The sequence below is a fragment of the Eretmochelys imbricata genome, chromosome 15, assembly GCF_965152235.1.
Source record: "Eretmochelys imbricata isolate rEreImb1 chromosome 15, rEreImb1.hap1, whole genome shotgun sequence".
NCBI classification, from domain to species: domain Eukaryota; kingdom Metazoa; phylum Chordata; order Testudines; family Cheloniidae; genus Eretmochelys; species Eretmochelys imbricata.
In genome coordinates, this window is record NC_135586.1 from 3,125,135 (window position 1) to 3,145,371 (window position 20,237).

General features: G+C 53.0%; 1 protein-coding gene across 6 annotated transcripts in view; it reads left to right on the top strand.

Annotated features, from left to right (window-relative positions):
- Positions 1–19,652, top strand: part of OSBP2 (oxysterol binding protein 2) — a 354,387-nt gene extending 334,735 nt beyond the window's left edge. For all 6 annotated transcript variants that reach the window (XM_077834776.1, XM_077834778.1, XM_077834780.1 and 3 more), the window contains 6 exons: positions 1,096–1,216; positions 9,383–9,486; positions 10,106–10,201; positions 10,885–11,069; positions 12,410–12,630; positions 13,436–19,652. In XM_077834776.1, the coding sequence (XP_077690902.1) occupies positions 1,096–1,216; positions 9,383–9,486; positions 10,106–10,201; positions 10,885–11,069; positions 12,410–12,630; positions 13,436–13,578 (870 nt within the window). In that variant the 3' untranslated portion in view covers positions 13,579–19,652. The remainder of the gene's footprint in view (positions 1–1,095; positions 1,217–9,382; positions 9,487–10,105; positions 10,202–10,884; positions 11,070–12,409; positions 12,631–13,435) is intronic.
- The last annotated feature ends 585 nt before the right edge of the window (positions 19,653–20,237 follow it).

The following is a 20,237-nucleotide window of genomic DNA, read 5'->3' on the forward strand; positions in this document are numbered from 1 at the left end:
AGCAGCCGCTGCTTTATCATGAGAGAAATGATGGGTGAGATGATGTCTTATTGGACCAACTTCTGTTGGCAGAAGGTACAAGCTTCTGAGCTACACTGAGCAGCAACCACAGCAATATTTGGGTACATCTGTGAACCCCGAGTGTGCAGGTGGCGAGTTGCTCTGTGTCGCTGTGTGTTCCTGGCCAGCCACACGTCCCAGCTGAAGCAGGACACCCTCTGCCCGACACACCTCACAAGTGCATTTGCTCACCTGGTTATTAATGACCCGAGCAGCCTCCTGCAATCACTCCATAAATACGAATAGAGCCATGCTGGCTGCAGGGAAGGAGCCTCTCCCAGGAAGTGCGAGCGCTCGCAGTGCCAATCCACACACAGGCCGCAGAAGTTATTGCCTCCTGAACTCTGTAAATGATTAAGAAGCGCAGCCCCACGGATCTAAGCATTTGCGTGTCTCAAGGACTTCCCAGCTAAACCATTTTCCATGTGTAGGATTCTACTTACCGTGTGTATCTGTGATTCACGCAGCTTGAGGAGAGGAGAAACCTGAATTCTGAAGGGCTGGGGGGGTCCCTGTTTACAGTTAGTGTGACAATGACAGGAGGGGGTGTGGCTCTGGGGACCCCTAAATTCTGCAGGGCTGTCCCACTTCAAATGACTGTATATAGATGATTAGGGGACAGGGAAATGTAAGATCAGAGCATTAAGACCAGGAGGGGAAGAACCCTGTATGAGAAAACCCATGTAGTGTCCCTGAGTGGTGTAGCTGCCCGTCCTGTGAGACGCGGCTTGTCAGGCAACGACTGCATGCTACCACCCATAGGCGGGCAGGGAACACTCTGTCTTTTATGGTGCAACGTCGTAATATCCTTCAGGAAGTCAGAACGCGTCACGTCCTCTGTTCCAATGCCAACCCCAGGTTGTCCCCTCCCACTCTGAGTATTGCTGCCTGGGTACCAGAGTGCCATACAAACTGTGAAGTAGATCATGGCCCGTGGGCCCCTCTCTCCTGCCCACCTGTTGGGGTGGGACATTGTTTCCTGTTCTGAGCCTTTCTCCCTTGGGTGTGACGTTGCTTTCTCCTTATGTCTCACAGGTGAGCCATCACCCACCAGCTGCGGCCCATCATGTGTATTCCAAGCAAGGCTGGACGCTGTGGCAGGAAATTACAATTGCCAGCAAGTTCAGGGGCAAATACCTCTCTATCATGCCACTGGGTAAGTGACTAGCCCAGATGCTGAGTGTTAAACCCTGGGTGTGTTTGCTCTGCTTGTGCGCTACTCAGAATGTTTGGCTAATACCTGATCCCATGGGGATCACATAAACCCTGCGGAGGGTCTGAACCGAGAATCATAGAATATCAGGGTTGGAAGGGACCTCAGGAGGTCATCTAGTCCAATCCCCTGCTCAAAGCAGGACCAATCCCCAACTAAATCATCCCAGCCAGGACTTTGTCAAGCCTGACCTTAAAAACCTCAGAGGAAGGAGATTCCACCACCTCCCTAGGTAACCCATTCCAGTGCTTCACCACCTTCCTAATGAAAAAGTTTTTCCTAATATCCAACCTAAACCTCCCCCGCTGCAACTTGAGACCATTACTCCTTGTTCTGTCATCTGCTACCACTGAGAACCGAGGAGATCCATCCTCTTTGGAGAGGCCAAATTGGACTGATCTCCCTTTGCAACATGTCCGCAGGGAGAGACACAGGCGCTGTAAACCACCAGCCAGGGGAAACCAGGCAGATCTGAGGGGTAGGAGGAGACACAGATGGTCCAGATTTGCGTGTTCTCTACATGCAGGAAAGCAGGGCTGTCTTGTGGCTACCACTGGAGTCAGGGTTCCTGGGTTCTTTTCCTGGCTCTGTCACTGATTGACTGGGACTTTGGGCAGTTCACTTAGGGTGGGATTTTCCAAAACCGCTAAGAGCACAAGTTGTATCACTGCTGAGTCACACAGGGACTTTTGGAAATCCCATTCTTAACACTCTCCCCATCTACAACATGGAGATGATGGTCCCAACCCCACAGGGGAGAGGGAAGGTTTTGTCCAAAGCACTAGCTTCTGCCTTATTCAGTCCCTGCTTCCTACCAGATTCTAGCCAGCAGGGGGCGGCGATACACAAACACTACCCAGAATGCCCAAAGCAGTTCTCAGGCTGTCAGTCTCTGGGGCACTGCAGAGTTGGTGGATGCCCGGCACAGACTGTGGGATGATTGCGAGTCAGGCTGAGAGAGTCGGTGGCGCTGTTTGATGGCTTTGGGATCTGGAATGGTTCCTAGTGAATGTTTCTTTCAGTTACAGAATTTCTCCCTAGACCCTTTGGCCCTTTCTCATTTCAGTGCGTGGAGCTGACTTGTTCTAGTCAGTGGGCATCTGGCTTCCTGCTGGCTTCTGAACTAGTCTCTCCTTAAATTATGTTTAAGACACTTAACATGTCTAGGGATTTCCTCCCCCTGTTAGTTCAATGCAGTGAAGCTCTGGTCCTGCGTTTTCCCTTATGAAGCATTTGCTCTGGGTCAGTATCAGACTTTCTGCACTGGCTGTTCCTTTTTGATAGTTCTGTATCTCAGAGCTCTACCTACTGCTTAGTGCAGGCCTAACAAGCATCACAGATGGATGTGGCTCCAGTTACCTGATGGAAAGATCTTATCATAGAATCATAGAATATCAGGGTTGGAAGGGACCTCAGGAGGTCATCTAGTCCAACCCCCTGCTCAAAGCAGGACCAATCCCCAACTAAATCATCCCAGCCAGGGCTTTGTCAAGCCTGACCTTAAAAATATCTAAGGAAGGAGATTCCACCACCTCCTTAGGTAATGCATTCCAGTGTTTCACCACCCTCCTAGTGAAAAAGTTTTTCCTAATATCCAACCTAAACCTCCCCCACTGCAACTTGAGACCATTATTCCATGTTCTGTCATCAGCTACCACTGAAAACAGTCTAGATCCATTCTCTTTGGAACCCCCTTTCAGGTAGTTGAAAGCAGCTATCAAATCCCCCCTCATTCTTCTCTTCCACAGACTAGACAATCCCAGTTCCCTCAGCCTCTCCTCATAAGTCATGTGTTCCAATCCCCTAATCATTTTTGTTGCCCTCTGCTGGACTCTTTCCAATTTTTCCACATCCTCCTTGTAGTGTGGAGCCCAAAACTGGACACAGTACTCCAGATGAGGCCTCACCAATGTCAAATAGAGGGGGACGATCACGTCCCTCGATCTGCTCGCTATGCCCCTACTTATACATCCCAAAATGCCATTGGCCTTCTTGGCAACAAGGGCACACTGTTGACTCATATCCAGCTTCTCGTCCACTGTAACCTCTAGGTCCTTTTCTGCAGAACTGCTGCCTAGCCATTCGGTCCCTAGTCTGTAGCGGTGTATGGGTTCTTCCATCCTAAGTGCAGGACTCTGCACTTGTCCTTGTTGAACCTCATCAGATTTCTTTTGGCCCAATCCTCTAATTTGTCTAGGTCCCTCTGTATCCTATCCCTACCCTCCAGGGTATCTACCTCTCCTCCCAGTTTAGTATCATCTGCAAACTTGCTGAGGGTGCAATCCACACCATCCTCCAGATCATTTATGAAGATATTGAACAAAACCGGCCCGAGGACCGACCCTTGGGGCACTCCACTTGATACTGGCTGCCAACTAGACATGGAGCCATTGATCACTACCTGTTGAGCCTGACAATCTATCCAACTTTCTATCCACCTTATAGTCCATTCATCCAGCCCATAGTTCTTTAACTTGCTGGCAAGAATACTGTGGGAGACCGTGTCAAAAGTTTTGCTAAAGTCAAGGAACAACACGTCCACTGCTTTCCCCTCATCCACAGAGCCAGTTATCTTGTCATAGAAGGCAATTAGATTAGTCGGGCATGACTTTCTCTTGGTGAAACCATGCTGTCTGTTCCTGATCTCTTTCCTCTCCTCTAAGTGCTTCAGAACTGATTCCTTGAGGACCTGCTCCATGATTTTTCCAGGGACTGAGGTGAGTCTGACTGGCTTGTAGTTCCCCGGATCCTCCTTGTTCCCTTTTTTAAAGATGGGCACTACATTAGCCTTTTTCCAGTCATCCGGGACTTCCCTGGATCACCATGAGTTTTCAAAGATAATGGCCAATGGCTCTGCAATCACATCCGCCAACTCCTTTAGCACTCTCGGATGCAGCACATCTGGCCCCATGGACTTGTGCTTGTCCAGCTTTTCTAAATGGTCCCGAACCACTTCTTTCTCCACAGAGGGCTGGTCACCTCCTCCCCATGCTGTGCTGCCCAGTGCAGTAGTCTGGAAGCTGACCTTGTTCGTGAAGACAGAGGCAAAAAAACCATTGAGTATGTTAGCTTTTTCCACATCCTCTGTCACTGGGTTGTCTCCCTCGTTCAGTAAGGGGCCCACACTTTCCTTGACTCTCTTCTTGTTGCTAACATACCTGAAGAAACACTTCTTGTTACTCTTAACATCTCTTGCTAGCTGCAACTCCTGGTGTGATTTGGCCTTCCTGATTTCACTCCTGCATGCCTGAGCAATATTTTTATACTCCTCCCTGGTCATTTGTCCAATCTTCCACTTCTTATCAGCTTCTTTTTTGTGTTTAAGATTAGCAAGGATTTCACTGTTAAGCCAAGCTGGTCGCCTGCCATATTTACTATTCTTTCTACACATCGGGATGGTTTGTCCCTGTAACCTCAATAAGGATTCTTTAAAATACAGCCAGCTCTCCTGGACTCCTTTTTCCCTCATGTTATTCTCCCAGGGGATCCTGCCCATCAGTTCCCTGGGAGAGTCAAAGTCTGCTTTTCTGAAGTCCAAGGTCCGTATTCTGCTGCTCTCCTTTCTTCCTTGTGTCAGGATCCTGAACTCGACCATCTCATAATGAGGTCACTGCCACCCTGGTTCCCATCCACTTTTGCTTCCCCTACTAATTCTTCCCGGTTTGTGAGCAGCAGGTCAAGAAGAACTCTGCCCCTAGTTGGTTCTTCCAGTACTTGCACCAGGAAATTGTCCCCTACACTTTCCAAAAACTTCCTGGATTGTCTGTGCACCGCTGTATTGCTCTCCCAGCAGATTGAAGTCTCTCAGGGTGATTGAAGTCTCCCATGAGAACCAAGGCCTGCGATCTAGTAACTTCTGTGTGTTGCTGGAAGAAAACCTCGTCCACCTCATCCCCCTGGTCCGGTGGTCTATAGCAGACTCCCACCACGACATCACCCTCGTTGCTCACACTTCTAAACTTAATCCAGAGACACTCAGGTTTTTCTGCAGTTTCATACCAGAGCTCTGAGCAGTCATACTGCTCCCTTACATACAGTGCAACTTCCCCACCCTTTCTGCCCTGCCTGTCATTCCTGAACAGTTTCTATCCATCCATGACAGTACTCCAGTCATGTGAGTTATCCCACCAAGTCTCTGTTATTCCAATCACATCATAATTCCTTGACTGTGCCAGGACTTCCAGCTCTCCCTGCTTGTTTCCCAGGCTTCTTGCATTTGTGTATAGTCACTTGAGATAACTCGCTGATCATCCCTCTTTCTCAGTTTGAGGCAGGAGCCCTCCCCTCTCGCGCTCTCCTGCTCGTGCTTCCTCCCGGTATCCAAACTTACTTTAGGGCTTTGGTCTCCTTCCCCTGGTGAACCTAGTTTAAAGCCCTCCTCACTAGGTTAGCCAACCTGCTTGCAAAGATGCTCTTCCCTCTCTTCGTAAGGTGGAGCCCGTCTCTGCCCAGCACTCCTCCTTATTGGAACACCATCCCATGGTCAAAGAATCCAAAGCCTTCTCTCCAACACCACCTGCGTAGCCATTCGTTGACTTCCACGATTCAACGATCCCTACCCTGGCCTTTTCCTTCCACGGGGAGTATGGGCGAGAACACCACTTGCGCCTCAAACTCCTTTATCCTTCTTCCCAGAGCCACGTAGTCTGCAGTGATCCGCTCAAGGTCATTCTTGGCAGTATCATTGGTGCCCACGTGGAGAAGCAGGAAGGGGTAGTGATCCGAGGGCTTGATGAGTCTCGGCAGTCTGTCCGTCACATCGTGAATCCTAGCTCCTGGCAAGCAGCAGACTTCTCGGTCTTCCCACTCAGGGTGGCAGATAGATGACTCAGTCCCCCTGAGGAGAGAGTCCCCGATCACCACCACCCGCCTCCTTCTCTTGGGAGCAGTGGTTATGGATCCCCATCCCTAGGACAGTGCATCTCATGCCTTCCAATCGGCGGAGTCTCGTTCTGTTCCCTTCCCTCAGATGTATCATCTGGTCCACTCTCCGCATTAGTACCTGTGGAGAGAACATGAAAATGGTTACTCACCTGTATCTGCATTGCTGGTACATGAACGCTCCCCTTTCTTCTTCTGGAGGTCACATGCTGCCAAATTTCTTCACTGTCCTCCTGTCCCCGCAGTGCAGCCTGCTCTGAATCTTCAGAACATTGTGCCCGTAGAAGCATATCCTGACGTCTGTCCAGGAAATCTTCAGTTTCTCTTATGCAACGCAGGGTCTATACCTGTTGCTCCAGACCTTGAACCTTCTCTTCCAATATGGAGACCAGCTTGCGCTTTGTACAGAAAAAGTTGCTTCTGTCCTGTGAAAGAAAGACAAACACGGCAAATCCAGTGCAGGTCACAACAGCTGAACGCTCCCCATCCATATTACCGTCCTTCTACAAGCTGCCTCAGGAGTTGTAGTAACTTCTCAGAGAAGCCTGCAAGATGTACGCCTCAGTGGGCTCTCCCCAGGCGAACTCCCTCTGTTAACCTCTCCACTGTTCACCTCTCAGCTGAAGCTGTCTGGCTTTTTATAACAGGCCCACTGAAGGCTCACCTGGAACAAAGCACTCCCAATTCACACTTTTCAAACAATCAAGCACACGGTCAAACTGATAAACTGTCCCCTCAACAGACACTCAGATACTCAGATCTTGGCTGGGGTTCATGGAAATGTGCAGGATCTGTGGGGGCCAGGTCCCACTTCTTAGGACCAGTACGGTAAACTTGGGTCCACTCTTCCCACACAGGCAGGAATGGCGGGTCATTCAGCTCTCTTAGCAGCGAAGAATTGCTGCCTTGCACTTAAAGGAAGACGCCCAGGCAGGGGTTCTGTGGCTGCTGGCACAGGCTCAGTAGGGAGCAGCTAAGTATATTTGCTCCTTGCTTCTGAGTCTCCTTATCCTTGGTTCAGGCCCTTTACTTTCAATGAAGATGCTACCGCCGCCAATGGGAGGTGTTCTCCTGTTGGCATAGAGAATCCACCTCCCCTAGAGGCAGTAGCTAGGTCGATGGAGAATTCTAGCCCTGTCTCCACTGGGGGTTCAGTCCCTTTAACAGCGTCGCTCCACGGTGTGGATTTCTCACGCCCCTGAGCAACATAGTGTTACTGACCTAATTTCCCAGGGTAGACCTGGCCTGACACTAGCCTCTGAGGACTGGCCTGCAGGAGGCTGGTGCAGCCGTGCTGCTCCTCGATGATCTGAGAGTCCAGCTCTGCCTGTGACTGTACGGCAGCACCCCGGATTCAGCCTGCTCCGGAACACGGGGGGTCGGAGATCTTGCTCCAGTGACTTGCCAAGGGAGTTTGCTTGGAACCAGATAGGAGGAGGAATTTTGCAGCTGTCTCCCAAGCGGTGGGCAGGGGAAGCTCTCTGCTGTCCCCCGCACACTGATGAGAGGCTTCCTCATGCTTCACGAACACAAGCCTGTGTGGGGTATGCCCAGACGGCAGTGAGAGGCGTCAGAGTAGCAGCCGCGTTAGTCTGTATCCGCAAAAAGAACAGGAGTATTTGTGGCACCTTAGAGACTACGAGGAGACATAGCCAAGCTAGCTCCCTCCAGTACCAACGCAGGGGACGGGCTGGCTGCTGGAGAACCTGCCCTGGGTTCCGGCAGGGCTGTGCAGCTCGTGCTGCTCCCAAGCAGTCGCAGCGTCACTGCTATTGTTCTACATTGGCACAGATGACTCGTGCCTCCCAGTGGGGGGGGGCACAATCTAAAGGGGACAACATGTCACCGCCCCACGTGTTCCTCTCTACAGCAACCCCCTCCCCCCACAGCCCCTGCGCCCAGCGCCGGGCTGCCGCGCTCTCCCTGCCCCACCTGAGTTGTGGGGGGGAGGCTCTGTCCTTCTCCTTCTGTGCCTCTGCCCCGGCGTGTTCAGCCGCTCTCCCTGGCTGCTGGGCCCAAGTGCGGCACGGGAGAGAGCAGCCTCTCACGCAGCTGAAGTTGGCCACTGCTGGTCGCTGTCTGGGAGAGCCCAGCTGGGGAGGCAGCAGCCTGTCCTGCCCCCTCTGCTCCCTGCCTGGGCCCAGCTGCCAGGGACAGGGGCTGAGCGTGCTGGGGGGCAGGCATAGTGGGAGAAAGACAGAGCCCTTCTTCCTCCCCCTCCACCCCACAGGCTAAGCAAAAATCGGGAGGGGCGGAGCACTTGACCCCGGCCATGTGTCACCTATGTACAGAGCTCTCCCCACTCCCAACAAGCCAGTGGCCTGTGCAGAGTTCCCTCCTCCACCCCCACCACCTTGACCCCAGACGGAGCTTCACTTTTCAATGGTTCCTTTTTAAATACAAATTCAGCATGGGGATAACTGGAGGGCTCAAGGGAAGAGGTTCCACCCATGGACAGCCAGGCCTGGTCTGCACAGCCATAAAGCGCTATGTCACCGGGGACAGGCTGAGCTGGGACTGGCCAGCCTGCCCCGGGCAGCACAGCCATGTTCCCAGCGGGCTGCCGGCCACGCTGCTGGCACCTGTCCTGAGCTGGGGCTGATAAAAGCAGCAGACCAGGCTGGGGCCGTGCTGGCCTGCTCCCATCAGGAGCACAGTGCGTGGATGGGAGGGAAGAGTTCACATCTGCCAGGTGGGAAAAGCCTTAAGCCAGGAAACATTGTTCAGCTTTTCAGCTCCTAGCAGGGCGCATGGGAGCAGCGGAGAGGTGAATGAAAATGTGGGAATGGGAAGGGGTGGCGTCCCTTTAAGAAGTGTGAGACCATGTCTACACTAGCTAACTTACAGCAGCACCACTGGACCGACGCAGCGCCGCTGCTGTAAGATGGCTCGTGTAGCTGCTCTGTGCTGTAAGATCGCTCTCCCATCGACATGATAAACCCACCGAAGTGAGTGACAGTAGCTGTGTCTACCGGAGAAGCTCTCCCGCTGACCCAGCACTGCGCACACGAGCGCTTGTGCCGGTGAAACTTACGTTGCTCAAAGGGGTGTTTTTTTTCACACCCCTGAGTGACATAAGTTTTGCCAACATAAGTGCTAGTGTAGACATGGCTGTAGTCTGGTGTCTTCATGGTGCTGCTCGAGGATAGCACAATATCTGACTGTCCCCTAGCGTGGGACTGTCTCCCTCATCTCAAAGCAAAGGGCTCTCTCCCTCTGCCTCCACAGGTGCCATCCATCTAGAATTTCACTCCAGCGGGAACCACTATGTCTGGAGGAAGGTCACCTCCACCGTTCACAACATCATTGTGGGCAAGCTCTGGATCGACCAGGTCAGTGGCAAGCGGCGCAAGGATCCTGGTCCCTTATCGCCCCACTCCACGTGTTCTGTCCTGGGTTATTTTGTTACAGTGCTCCAGCAAAGAGTGGCTGGCTTCTGGAGGGGGCAGTGAAAGGATCCCAGCTGCTGACTGTCGGGAGAGGCTTCCGCTCATCTAGTATGGCCCCTCACCCCCTCATAACCTTCTGAGAAGGAAGATCTATCCCACCAGCTGCAGCGGGCACATGGGGAGGCCCCTCAGTCAGGTCCACCTTGGAGCTCCAGTGGGGTTAAGGGCAGGACTGGCACCCCTGGGTAGCCCCCTTCTGCCCCCTGGAGTTGGCCCTGGCCTTTCTGCCCAGGCTGACAGTGATACTCCCAGTCCAGCACTGGTTTTCCCTCTCCCTGTCATGCCAGTCCCAGTGAACTGGTACCGAGCTGCTAGGCTGGCTTCTATCATCCACACGCACTGGGAACCCAGTCTGGTTGCTGGCACTAGGTTAAAGTACCTGAGTTCAGGGGACACAGTGCTGCTGAGGATTCTGATTTGCTTGTGAACAAACTGAAACTCATGCCTGATTTGTCTCTTTGTAAATCCTCTCTCTGCCTGTGATTCTGTGTCTTTTCTCTAGTCTGGTGACATAGAGATTGTTAACCACAAGTCAAAAGATAAATGCCAGCTGAAATTTACTCCCTACAGCTATTTCTCCAGAGACGTCCCCCGAAAGGTACGTATCCAGAAAAAACCCAACTCACTTAAGCAGCCTCACACATGGCAGAGGCACTGATTCTTCCCTCCGGGTAGTGCCAGTTGCCAACGGGATGAGAAAGCTGTTGGCTGTGGACAGACAGGACCTGGGGCAGCAGGAGTCCAGCAACCCTAAAATAAAGTTGATGATGATTTCCTTGAAACTGTGTTGGCACCCCCTAGTGGCCAGCTCCCTGCACCGCATGGAATGTGGTGGCTCATATTTATCTCTGTTCTAGCGTTTTTAAGGCTAGATAGAATATAGTGAACTGTCCTGCATTCACGTCCCTACCCGCAGTGTTAAACGGGTTCCATCTGGCTCCATCATGTGCTCCTCCAGAGTCACAAGTTAAAGCAGTAACACTGGCTGCGTTTGAGACCCGAGAAGGGCGAGACGAAGCTGGATGGCAGAATGAAGGAGGAGACGGGCTGGGTCTGGGATGAACCCCAGCGTGAAGTGTGGGGAGCTGGGTGTTCCCCTTGCATGACTCTCCTAAGCCTCAGCGCTGCCGTCCCAGAATCAGGCCTTCTGAATGACACCAGGCCCCAGTGCTTACCACGGGCAGCCAGGAGGGTGCTGTGGGCACCACTCTAGTCCCTGTCCTCTGGATGTTTGCAAGCTCCACCATCGTAACCCATGTGATTTTCTTCCCCCGGTGCCAGGTGACGGGCGTGGTAACGGACGCTGATGGGAAGGCGCATTACGCCATGTCTGGCACGTGGGACGAAAATATGGAGTGCTCCAAGATAGTTCAGAGCAGCCATGGCAGCACCAGCTCGGAGGGCAAGCAAAAAACCGTCTACCAGACGCTGGCCCCAAAGGTCCTGTGGAAGAAATATCCTCTCCCGTGAGTCCTCTCTGCAGGCTTGGTGTGCTGTGGTCATGCTCTTCAACAGCTGCTGCATTTCAGCCCAGAGGTGGCTGGAGTTCAGTGGTGGGCAAAGTGATCTGAGAAATAAGGACTTACTCCTGCTCTGGCCAGTGCAGGATGGGGACCAAGAGGAACAGCCATGGGTAGTGGTGCTATAAGGCACATTTTGCTGCTTCTCTGAGGTTTGCTGCTAACTGCAGCATCTCCCACCCTTGAGTATATACCCAGGGTCCTGGGTGGGTGGGGCTAGCCTGCTCTGTGGTCAGTGCAACCGCACCTTCAATGCTGTTGTCCCTCATTCTGGCTACATCAACCCGTCTAGCGAGATCACAGCTCTTTTGAGTATATCTATACATGCTGCAATCACACCCCTGATGGCAGTGTAGACAGACCCTCAGTTGCAAATAGGGTTAGGGACTTTATGGTAGCATGGCTTAGAATGGAATAACATGGCTTTCAACACTAAAGGGTGTTTTACAAAGCCATGTTGCAGGCATGTTCCAGAACCATGTCTGGAGCCGGCAGGAGCTGGTTTCTAACATGGGTCTGACCATCACGGCTCACTCCCTTTCCAAAACAGTCTCATCAGCTAACATTGTTCCTGGAAGAATTGCGAAGACGTACTCAGCCCGGTTTGGAAACCTGCTTTGCTGACGCGGTTAACGCATGTTCATGGAACTGCTTTTCATGCCAGCTTAGCAATCAGGGTGGCCTGGTTTCCACCCTACCAAATCTTCGTACTCCATTGTGTTGCCTTGTTTGGCTCGCTGCTGAGAGCTAATGCCAAAGGCCATTAGTCCTCCGTGTGCAGCTGCGGTCAAACATGTGGCACAAGCGGCAAAGCGCTAATGCACGCTTCTGGCTTTTCGCTAGAATGCCGCCTATTCTCTGGGATGACTCTTGCCAGCTTGGTTGTGGGGCAGCAGCATTGCTGGATGGGGGAAGTGTGTTTGGGAGTGACCTGTGCCCTCTTGACTTCCTGGCCAGTGGCACAGAGTTGTAGGAGGAGACCACGACTCCTGTGGGAAGATAATGGAACTGCATTGGTTGAACTGTTCTCTCATGTGAAGGTATCTTAGGCATTTCCATTGGGGTGGTAGGAGGAAAGGCTCCCCAGAGGAAGAATTCTGCCACCTCACTGAGGACTCCCTGCACTCCAGGCAGGTAGTGTGGCCAGGTCTGGATCTAATGGTAGGAGATGCTTAGATACTGCAGTGATGGGGGGGCCATGCAAGCAGATGGATGGATGGATGGAGACCGTTCGTATCTGGGTGGGTGGAAGAATCCACCCGCTAACCTGACCCCTTCTCCTCCAGGGAGAATGCCGAGAACATGTATTTCTTCTCTGACCTGGCCCTGACCCTTAACGAGCCTGAGGAGCGAGTGGCCCCCACAGACAGCAGGCTGAGGCCTGACCAGCGGCTCATGGAGAATAGCAAGTGGGATGAGGCCAACGTGGAGAAGCAGAGGCTGGAGGAGAAGCAAAGAGCCGTCCGTCGCAGGCGGGAGGCAGAAGCCGTGGAGGCCTTGGAGGAAGGTGAGTTTGACTGGGTTGCAGGGTTCAATAGATAACCAGGGGACTCAGAAAGGCTGCTGGTCTCAGGCTGTGGGAACTGCAGCCAAAGGGAGGGAGCAAGTCAGTCAAGTGTCTCAAGTCCCGGAAGAACCATCCCTGAATCTGCCGGAACAGCACAATCCTGAATTGGCAGAGGATTGGGTAGGGAGCCTGGTCGCTCTTTCCCATCTCTAGACACCTTTTGAGGGGTTTAATGGACTCAGCTGAGGGCTGGGACTCAGGTGCCCAGCGTGGGTTCTGTTTCAGACTTGCTGGGTGACTGTGGGCAAATCCTTTCTCCGCTGTGCCAGCTGGCCCACCTATAAAATAGGGACAGTGCTGCTTCCCACCCCCTCCAGCCCCTGGTAAAGAGATCTGAGGTTCTAGGACCAGATGTGCTGTGTCATTATTGATGTGGCAGAGAAACCCGCCTTCAGCTGCAGTCACACCCATCTCCTCTCCTGAGCTGACTGGGCACAGCCTCTGAGCCTTCCAGCTCTGACACCCCACCAGGCGTCTCTTTGGGAGCCAGCCACAGCACATGGAAGTTTACCAGCTCCCCTGGAAGGCCTAGGCTCATGAATTCATAGGGTTGGCTGGTCCTTCCAAGTAGCAGGAGTTTCGATAGCAGTGGGTGACCCATGCATGGCTTGTTGGGCTGATTCTGATCCCTATGTTGCTGTTCACTGCACTGTGCTGACAGCACGGCGGGGATGCCAGCAGAGCAGCCTGGCTTCCCTACGAGATGTGCAACCAACCCTCGTGCTGTGCTCTCCGCTCTCGACAGGCAAAGACTATGAAGGCTACATCCCGCTGTGGTTTGAGAGAAAGGTGGATCCCCTGACAGGGGAGCTGATCTGTGTTTACAAAGGTGGATACTGGGAAGCCAAGGAGAAACAGGACTGGGATCTGTGCCCTGATATCTTCTGAGCTGCTCCTCCCATGCCAGGCTGGCAGGCCACAGGAGAGGAGGAAGAGGAGCACCTGGGACGCATCGGGCAGCATCCTGCTGTTTATGTCACAGCGCACAGAAACACACACAGAGTAAATAAATACAGAAATTTAAAAGAAAATAAATCAAAACAGGGATTCCAAACCTATTTTTTTATGCACTAATAAAATAGCGTTCAGTGTTTTTTTTAACAGTGACAGTTTTTTAGCTACTAATTAGGAACAAGGACACATTGATTTGGTTCATTTTTAGCCTAGCATATTTATTGCTGTCCGAAGTTGCTGCCTATATTTTTTTGAAGCCTCAGCTTTGTTAACTGAGACGTCGACTTCCAAAGAGGCACGCGTTGCGGGGAGACGATGCACAGCCCTTGGAGCTCTTCCTTCTGACTTTTCCCCCGTTTGCCTATGGACTTAATTTTTAAAAAATCTGCTTGTGGTTCAGGTTCCTTTTTAAAGGCACAAGCAACTCTGAGCTCCCAGTCGTCGCCGAAGCTCTAGGGAGAAGACGACTTTTCTAGAGACGGTAGATTAGGTGCTTATTCCTAGGTTCTCCCCATAGTTCCCAGCAGTGCCCCATGCTCCCATAGCTATGAATTAGGTTATTTCTGAAGCTCTTTAGGTGACTTTTAGGGGGATTGTTTGAGTGGATTTTTTCCAATCTGCAATATTTAGTTGATATTTTTTAGAACCGTCTCTAACAAGATGCTTTTTGGATCATATTCATTTTAGTTTTTCCTTTCAACTGTGTCTTACTGGGAAACCGTTCCTTACAGAAAGCAGAAAAGAGGTGATCTGTCTAGGGAGACTTTTTAAAGCTGCCCTCAGTCAGAGTAGAGTCAGTCTTCGTGGACTAGAGCCAAGACCCTTACTCAGCAGTTCATAGATGCCACCAGTGCTCGTCGGGATCCGTAGCCCACCCAAGCCCAGCTCCTCGAGGCCCCTTCCCCCTCCATGTCTCACAGTACTAATTAATGTTCCCAGCTCTCTTTCCAGGCAGGGTTTGGGCTCTGAGCTGCCCTTTGGCCACCAGGCAAAAAGGTTGAGGCATGGATGGTTACTGTCGTATCGCAGTCAGTGTCAGTCCCCCTAACGGACAGTTGGAGGTGCAGGGAACAGTGACACGCGTTTAGGCAAGGCAGTAGTAAGGTTCATGGCGAGCTTGGTGTGAGAGCCCGGAAGTGTAGTCGGAGGCTCTTGTACAAGCAGATGGCTCCCCTATCCTTTTCCTTTCCCCCATTCCCTTGGCTTCCTTCCACTTCCACCCCATCCTCCTGCTATCTCCTTGGCGATCTTTCTCTTGTGCCCACCCCCAATCTGGTGTCCTCTCCTTAGGCTCTACTCCCCTCCCCCAGCCTGGGCCACTAACTTCAGTGTGCAGGGTGGGTTGGGGAGCAGAGCATGGGGGGCTCAGCAGAGGAGCAGGAGGAGAGACGTAGTTATCTGGCAGGATGCCCCAGCTCCAGCACAGGGACCCCTGAGTGAGGCTGGCTCTGTGTTATGACTGGCTGCGAGTCGCTCTAGCTCAGTCACATGTGACTCGTGGATCCCAGTTCCCACTCCCCTGATGCACAGATGGGCCAGATCCAAGATCCCCAAACGCAGCTGGAGGGATGCAGGATTCCAGCATGGCTCCCGTGACTATAATGGGTTGCTCCAGAGCCTAGCTCTGAGCACTAACCTGCAAACACCATTAAATCACCCTGCAGTCCAAGGGGAGAGATGCCCAGGAGCTCTGCTCACAGACACCCCCCCACCCCACCCCCCCCGCCGCTGGGCCCTGGGCGGTGTGCCATCTCTGGCAGGACTGAGCCTACTTGCTGAGCTCTGTCACAGGTGCACGGGAAAAGCCCAGAGACTTTGGGGCAGAAGGGGGTGAGGGCAGCCTGTTCCTGCACTGCAGAGGGTGCTTGGGGCTCGCATCAGCTGCTGGAAATGGGGCACAACATTGTAATGGCCCAGTAGAAAGCTGAGTGCACTGTGGGCCACTGGCCCCACTCTGCCCTAGGGCCCTCCCTTGGTTCCCTGCAGGAAGGTGGCAGGCAATGGTTTGCTTTCAGTGCTGTGTGCAGGCACCAGTCCTGGACCGTCACTGGCTGCTCCAGCTCAGCCCGCGCTGCAGGGCTCATTTAGATCCATGCACTACTGCAGCCGCTCCCCTCCCCCCCACCGCAGGGCTGGACGAGCAGCAGGCTACCCTAGACCAGGGTCCGTTCCCTAGACCGTTGCTGCTGAGTGGCAGATAGCAACCCCTCTCCTCCTCACGTCCCTTGCCTGATGCTAAAAAGCCCTCGCTGCTGGAGTTTCACGCGGTGACCAAAGTATCCCTCCCTGGGCAGTGGGTGGCCCTGAACCCAACAGACTTTGGCACATGGACTCGCTCCCTTCCAGGCCCCTGGCTCTGGACCACCCCACATTGAAACATTAGAACAGTAGGGCAATCCCCTCCCATGGGGCTCCTGCTGTTGCCATTATTAGAAATGTCCCATCACTGAACATCCACTGAGCCCGCGCAGCAAACATTACAGCAAACATCGGGCCACACTCACCTCTTGGGCTGTGATGCCAGTGGAAGTAGTGTCTGTCCTGAAACAACTCTGCTCCTAGATCTCCTGCTTTCTGTACCTCCCTTTCCAAGTGGCCCCCTGTTGCGTGGGGCCAGAGGCCCGTGCACTTTTGCTGCTTCCTCCCCACCAGAGCAGTCTCCTTGCTGGGATACTGAGTGCTCCGGAGATGCCTGGAAAGGATTAGCAAGCCTTCCAGGTGATAAATGAGCAGCAAGAGAAGGCGACTCGCTAACACATCCTGCTCTGGTGTATACACATCTGGTAACTGAACTGCAGGGTGTCCCACAAGAGCTCTGTCTGCGCTGGCATTTGGGAATGGGAGTGCGGATCTGCACACTGATGAGCCCTGCCGAGCATCCTGGGCTTGAGAGGGAGCTATGTGTGAGCTTTCAGGAGGGCTAGAGGCAGGGTTCTGCCTTGTGTGCTTTCATTTCTGATGTCTTCTGCTCTGGCTTTCCACCATGTCACACCAACCACTCTGCTCGTGTGGGTCAAAGGCCATGCTGGGACAGCTGGGGCCAGCCCACACCCATGGGGGAAGAAAAGTAGCAATAATGAACTTCAAGGCACTGGTAACTGAAAACCCAGACTGCACAAGGGGCTCGTATGCAATCAGGTTCCGAAGACCATCAGTCTCCAGGTCAGCCCTCTCATCCAGCACCCACGGACTATGATTTACAATACACGTATGTGTGCAGTATATATACAACTTGTACAATGTAACATTAGTGAGTGTCTATCAGTGTGGTAACAGCTGATTTCCGCGTATCCTTTAATCTTTTATTTGCTTCTAATTTATATAGAAATATATATAAAATTATTTTGCTTAAATTTATATGGTACATAATAGGTGAAAAATAATGAAGACAGATACGGCTGTCTGAGGTTTTGTAGTACAACCGGTATGGTACATTTCAGCGTATCGTTCAGGTAGGCTTGTTCTAAAATGAGCAGGGAGAGAGAGGTTTAAGGTAATTGCTTAATTAGCTAAGTAACAATTGCTCCAAAGCCGAATGCTTTCACATTCAAAAGGTGTTAATTAGAAAAGATCGTTCCCTTTTAGAAAACAAGGCATTTCAGCTTTCTAAGGCCTGGTCTACACTACAGAGCTAGGTCGAGATAAGGCAGCTTACATTAACCTAGCTCTGTAAGCGACTCCACTAAAAGGTAGCTCCCACCGATGTAACTCGCCCACGACACCGACTTAATAACTCCACCGCTGTGAGAGGCGTAGCGCTTAGGACAACGGAGTTAGGTCGATGCAGTGTCAGTGTAGACATCGACTGTCACCATGGGCGGCGAGTTCTATGGGCCCGTGGTGCCCAGGCACCACCGGCCCAGCTCCAGCACTGGTCTCTCCCTCGGGCCTGCCTACTGCCCCCGTGTCCCCCGGACCATTTCAAACAGCCCAGGGCCCCCACTCACCACCGGCAGCACAGCAGAGCTGAGCAGCTTCCTGCCTGCTCGCTCCACGTGGCTGCCGGCCCCACCCTGTGGCTCCTTGGCGGGGTGGGTCTGTGTCCTGCCCCAAGCACCCCTGCGGCCAATAGGAAGCTGCAGGGGCAGTGCCTGGGGGTAGCAGCGCACGGAGACCTCCCGGCCCGCTGTGCCTAGGAGCCCCAGGTAAGCACCGCACCGCCCCTTACCGCCTCCTGCACCCCCACCCCTTTCCCACACACACACCCCCTCTGGCCCCCAGACTCCCTCCCAGAGCCTGTACCCCAGCCCTCCGCACTCCCTCCCAGAGCCTGCACCCCTCACCCCCTCCTACACCCTCACCCCTTGCCCCAGCCCAGAGCCTACACCCAGCACCCAAACTCCATCCCAGATCCTGCAACCCTCACCTCGTCCTGCATCCCTGCCCCAGCCCAGAGCCTGTACCCAGCTCCCAAACTCCCTCCCAGAGCCTGCACCCCCACCCCTTTCCCACACACACACCCCCTCTGGCCCCCAGACTCCCTCCCAGAGCCTGTACCCCAGCCCTCCGCACTCCCTCCCAGAGCCTGCACCCCTCACCCCCTCGTACACCCTCACCCCCTGCCGCAGCCCAGAGCCTACACCCAGCACACAAACTCCATCCCAGAGCCTGCACCTCAGACCCTCCTCTCCCACCCAAACTCCCTCCCAGAGCCCAACCTCTCACCCATCCTGCACCCCAATCCCCTGCCCCAGCCCAGGGTCTGCGCCCCAGACCTCCTCCCCCCACCCACACTCCCTCCCAGAGCCTTAGGTAGGTGGGGGGTGGAGTTGGGGGGGCGGGCTCTGGGCATTCTGGGCACCACCAAAATTTCTACAAACCGGCTGCCCCTGACTGTTTCTGCCTGTCAGAAGCCATCCCCCAATGCCCCACACTGACAGTGAAATCAGTGCAAGCGCTTCCGGTGAGGACGCACACCACCGACAGGAGCGTAGTGTGGATGTGCAAAAGGGATTTAATTACTGCAGTGGCTGTATGTCGACGTAACTTAGGTCGACTTAATTTTGTAGTGTAAACTTGCCCCGCAGGAAGGCTGTCAGTATTCCAGCTAGTTGCCATGTTCGAAATTCAGTGCTGTGTTCTCCTCTTCTCTGCTTGAGCAGACTGGCACTCGGGTCCCACGGTCAGCCAGTGCAGATGCACGCACGACTTTCAACCTGGCTGGCTGTGTGGGTTGCCGGGGACCCAATAAAGCAGGGGAATCTCTCCCTTTTTTGAACTGCTGGGTTGATAACACTGAGCCGCTTGGATCCAGCCTGCCGGGCGACTATTGCATATTCCATCATGGAGGCATTTAGACCCTAACTCCTTTTGAGACAGACTTTACGTAACTGTGGGAGCACAGAAGGTTCTCTGCTCCAAAGCTCTTCAGTCATGCCTTTCTTTGTTTGATTTATAACAACATTACATTGGGGGGGGCGGTCCCACTCAAGTTCTGATTCAGGTTCATAAAAGGGAGGCGAAATACAGCTCTTTAAAATGCCTTATTTTTCCTTGCGTATTTTGTCCCAACAAGTGTTAGCCCAGAGCTTGGAACAATAAGAGATTCCTACATCTGCTGTCACTAAAACAGGACCCGTGTGCTGTTGCAGCTAACCAAAGTGCAGAGTGAAATTAAGTGTTGGCACCTAAATGCCCAGCTTTGTTGGTCTCTGGGGCAGCAATTAGTCCTTGCTGATCTACCTTCAGTAAATGCATTTGTGTAGAAGCCTCATACCCAGACACTACAGAATAGCAGAGCTAAAGAGGGGAATATTGGGAATACACCCCGAAACACCCAGTCATTTTTAGGACAGCTAATTTTAAAAGCAAACTACTTCTCTGACACAGTTCCTTTAGTGACAACACTTAATCTGAGCACTGTCCTGGTCTTTCTGTTTTCCCACCAGAGGATTTTAATGTCATTCTACTGTAAATGCTGTTGAATGTAATTCTTTGGAACAATATATTGTGTGATCCCTCTTCTCCTACACAGGAATAAAACTTGGATTCAGGAGTTTTAAAATGCATCATGCTGAAGTGTCGTCACTTACTCCACTGGGCTGCCCCTGGGGCTCGGGAAATGCTCTGTGCGAAGCTGGAGGCATGGGGGGCAGTGGGCACCGCAGGGCAGTAGCAGCTGGGTGGGTTGGAGATGCTCTTCTATGGGGGGCTCTGGGTGCTTCCTGTGGGGATTGGGAGCTGATAAGAGTTCGAGGAGCATGTCACTGGGGTAGCCAGGGGCGTTGAGTCCCCAGGTTTCTTTTTCAAGACGGGGGGTGTCTCAGCCATTGAAGGGATGTGCTGGGAGGTGGCACAGAGGTAGCAAGCCCCAGTGTAGCTCCACTGGCATGTATGTGGCACCAGCCCTGGCAGAAGGTTCCCTTGTGCTAATTCACCCAGGTCTTTCAGGGTAACTGGCTCCTTTTCCCCTTACGCTGCACAATGACCACATGTCGGGTTCAAGGAGCTTTGGGAACCATTTGCTAAGTAGCAGGCTGCCTGTGCCCTCTGAATCCTGTCCTTGTTCCCATCATTTGCCCTGTCCTTCCTCCCCGGGTCCTCCTTAAGTCATGGTGAATGGGAAGTGGAGGGAAGCCCAGGCACTGGTGAGT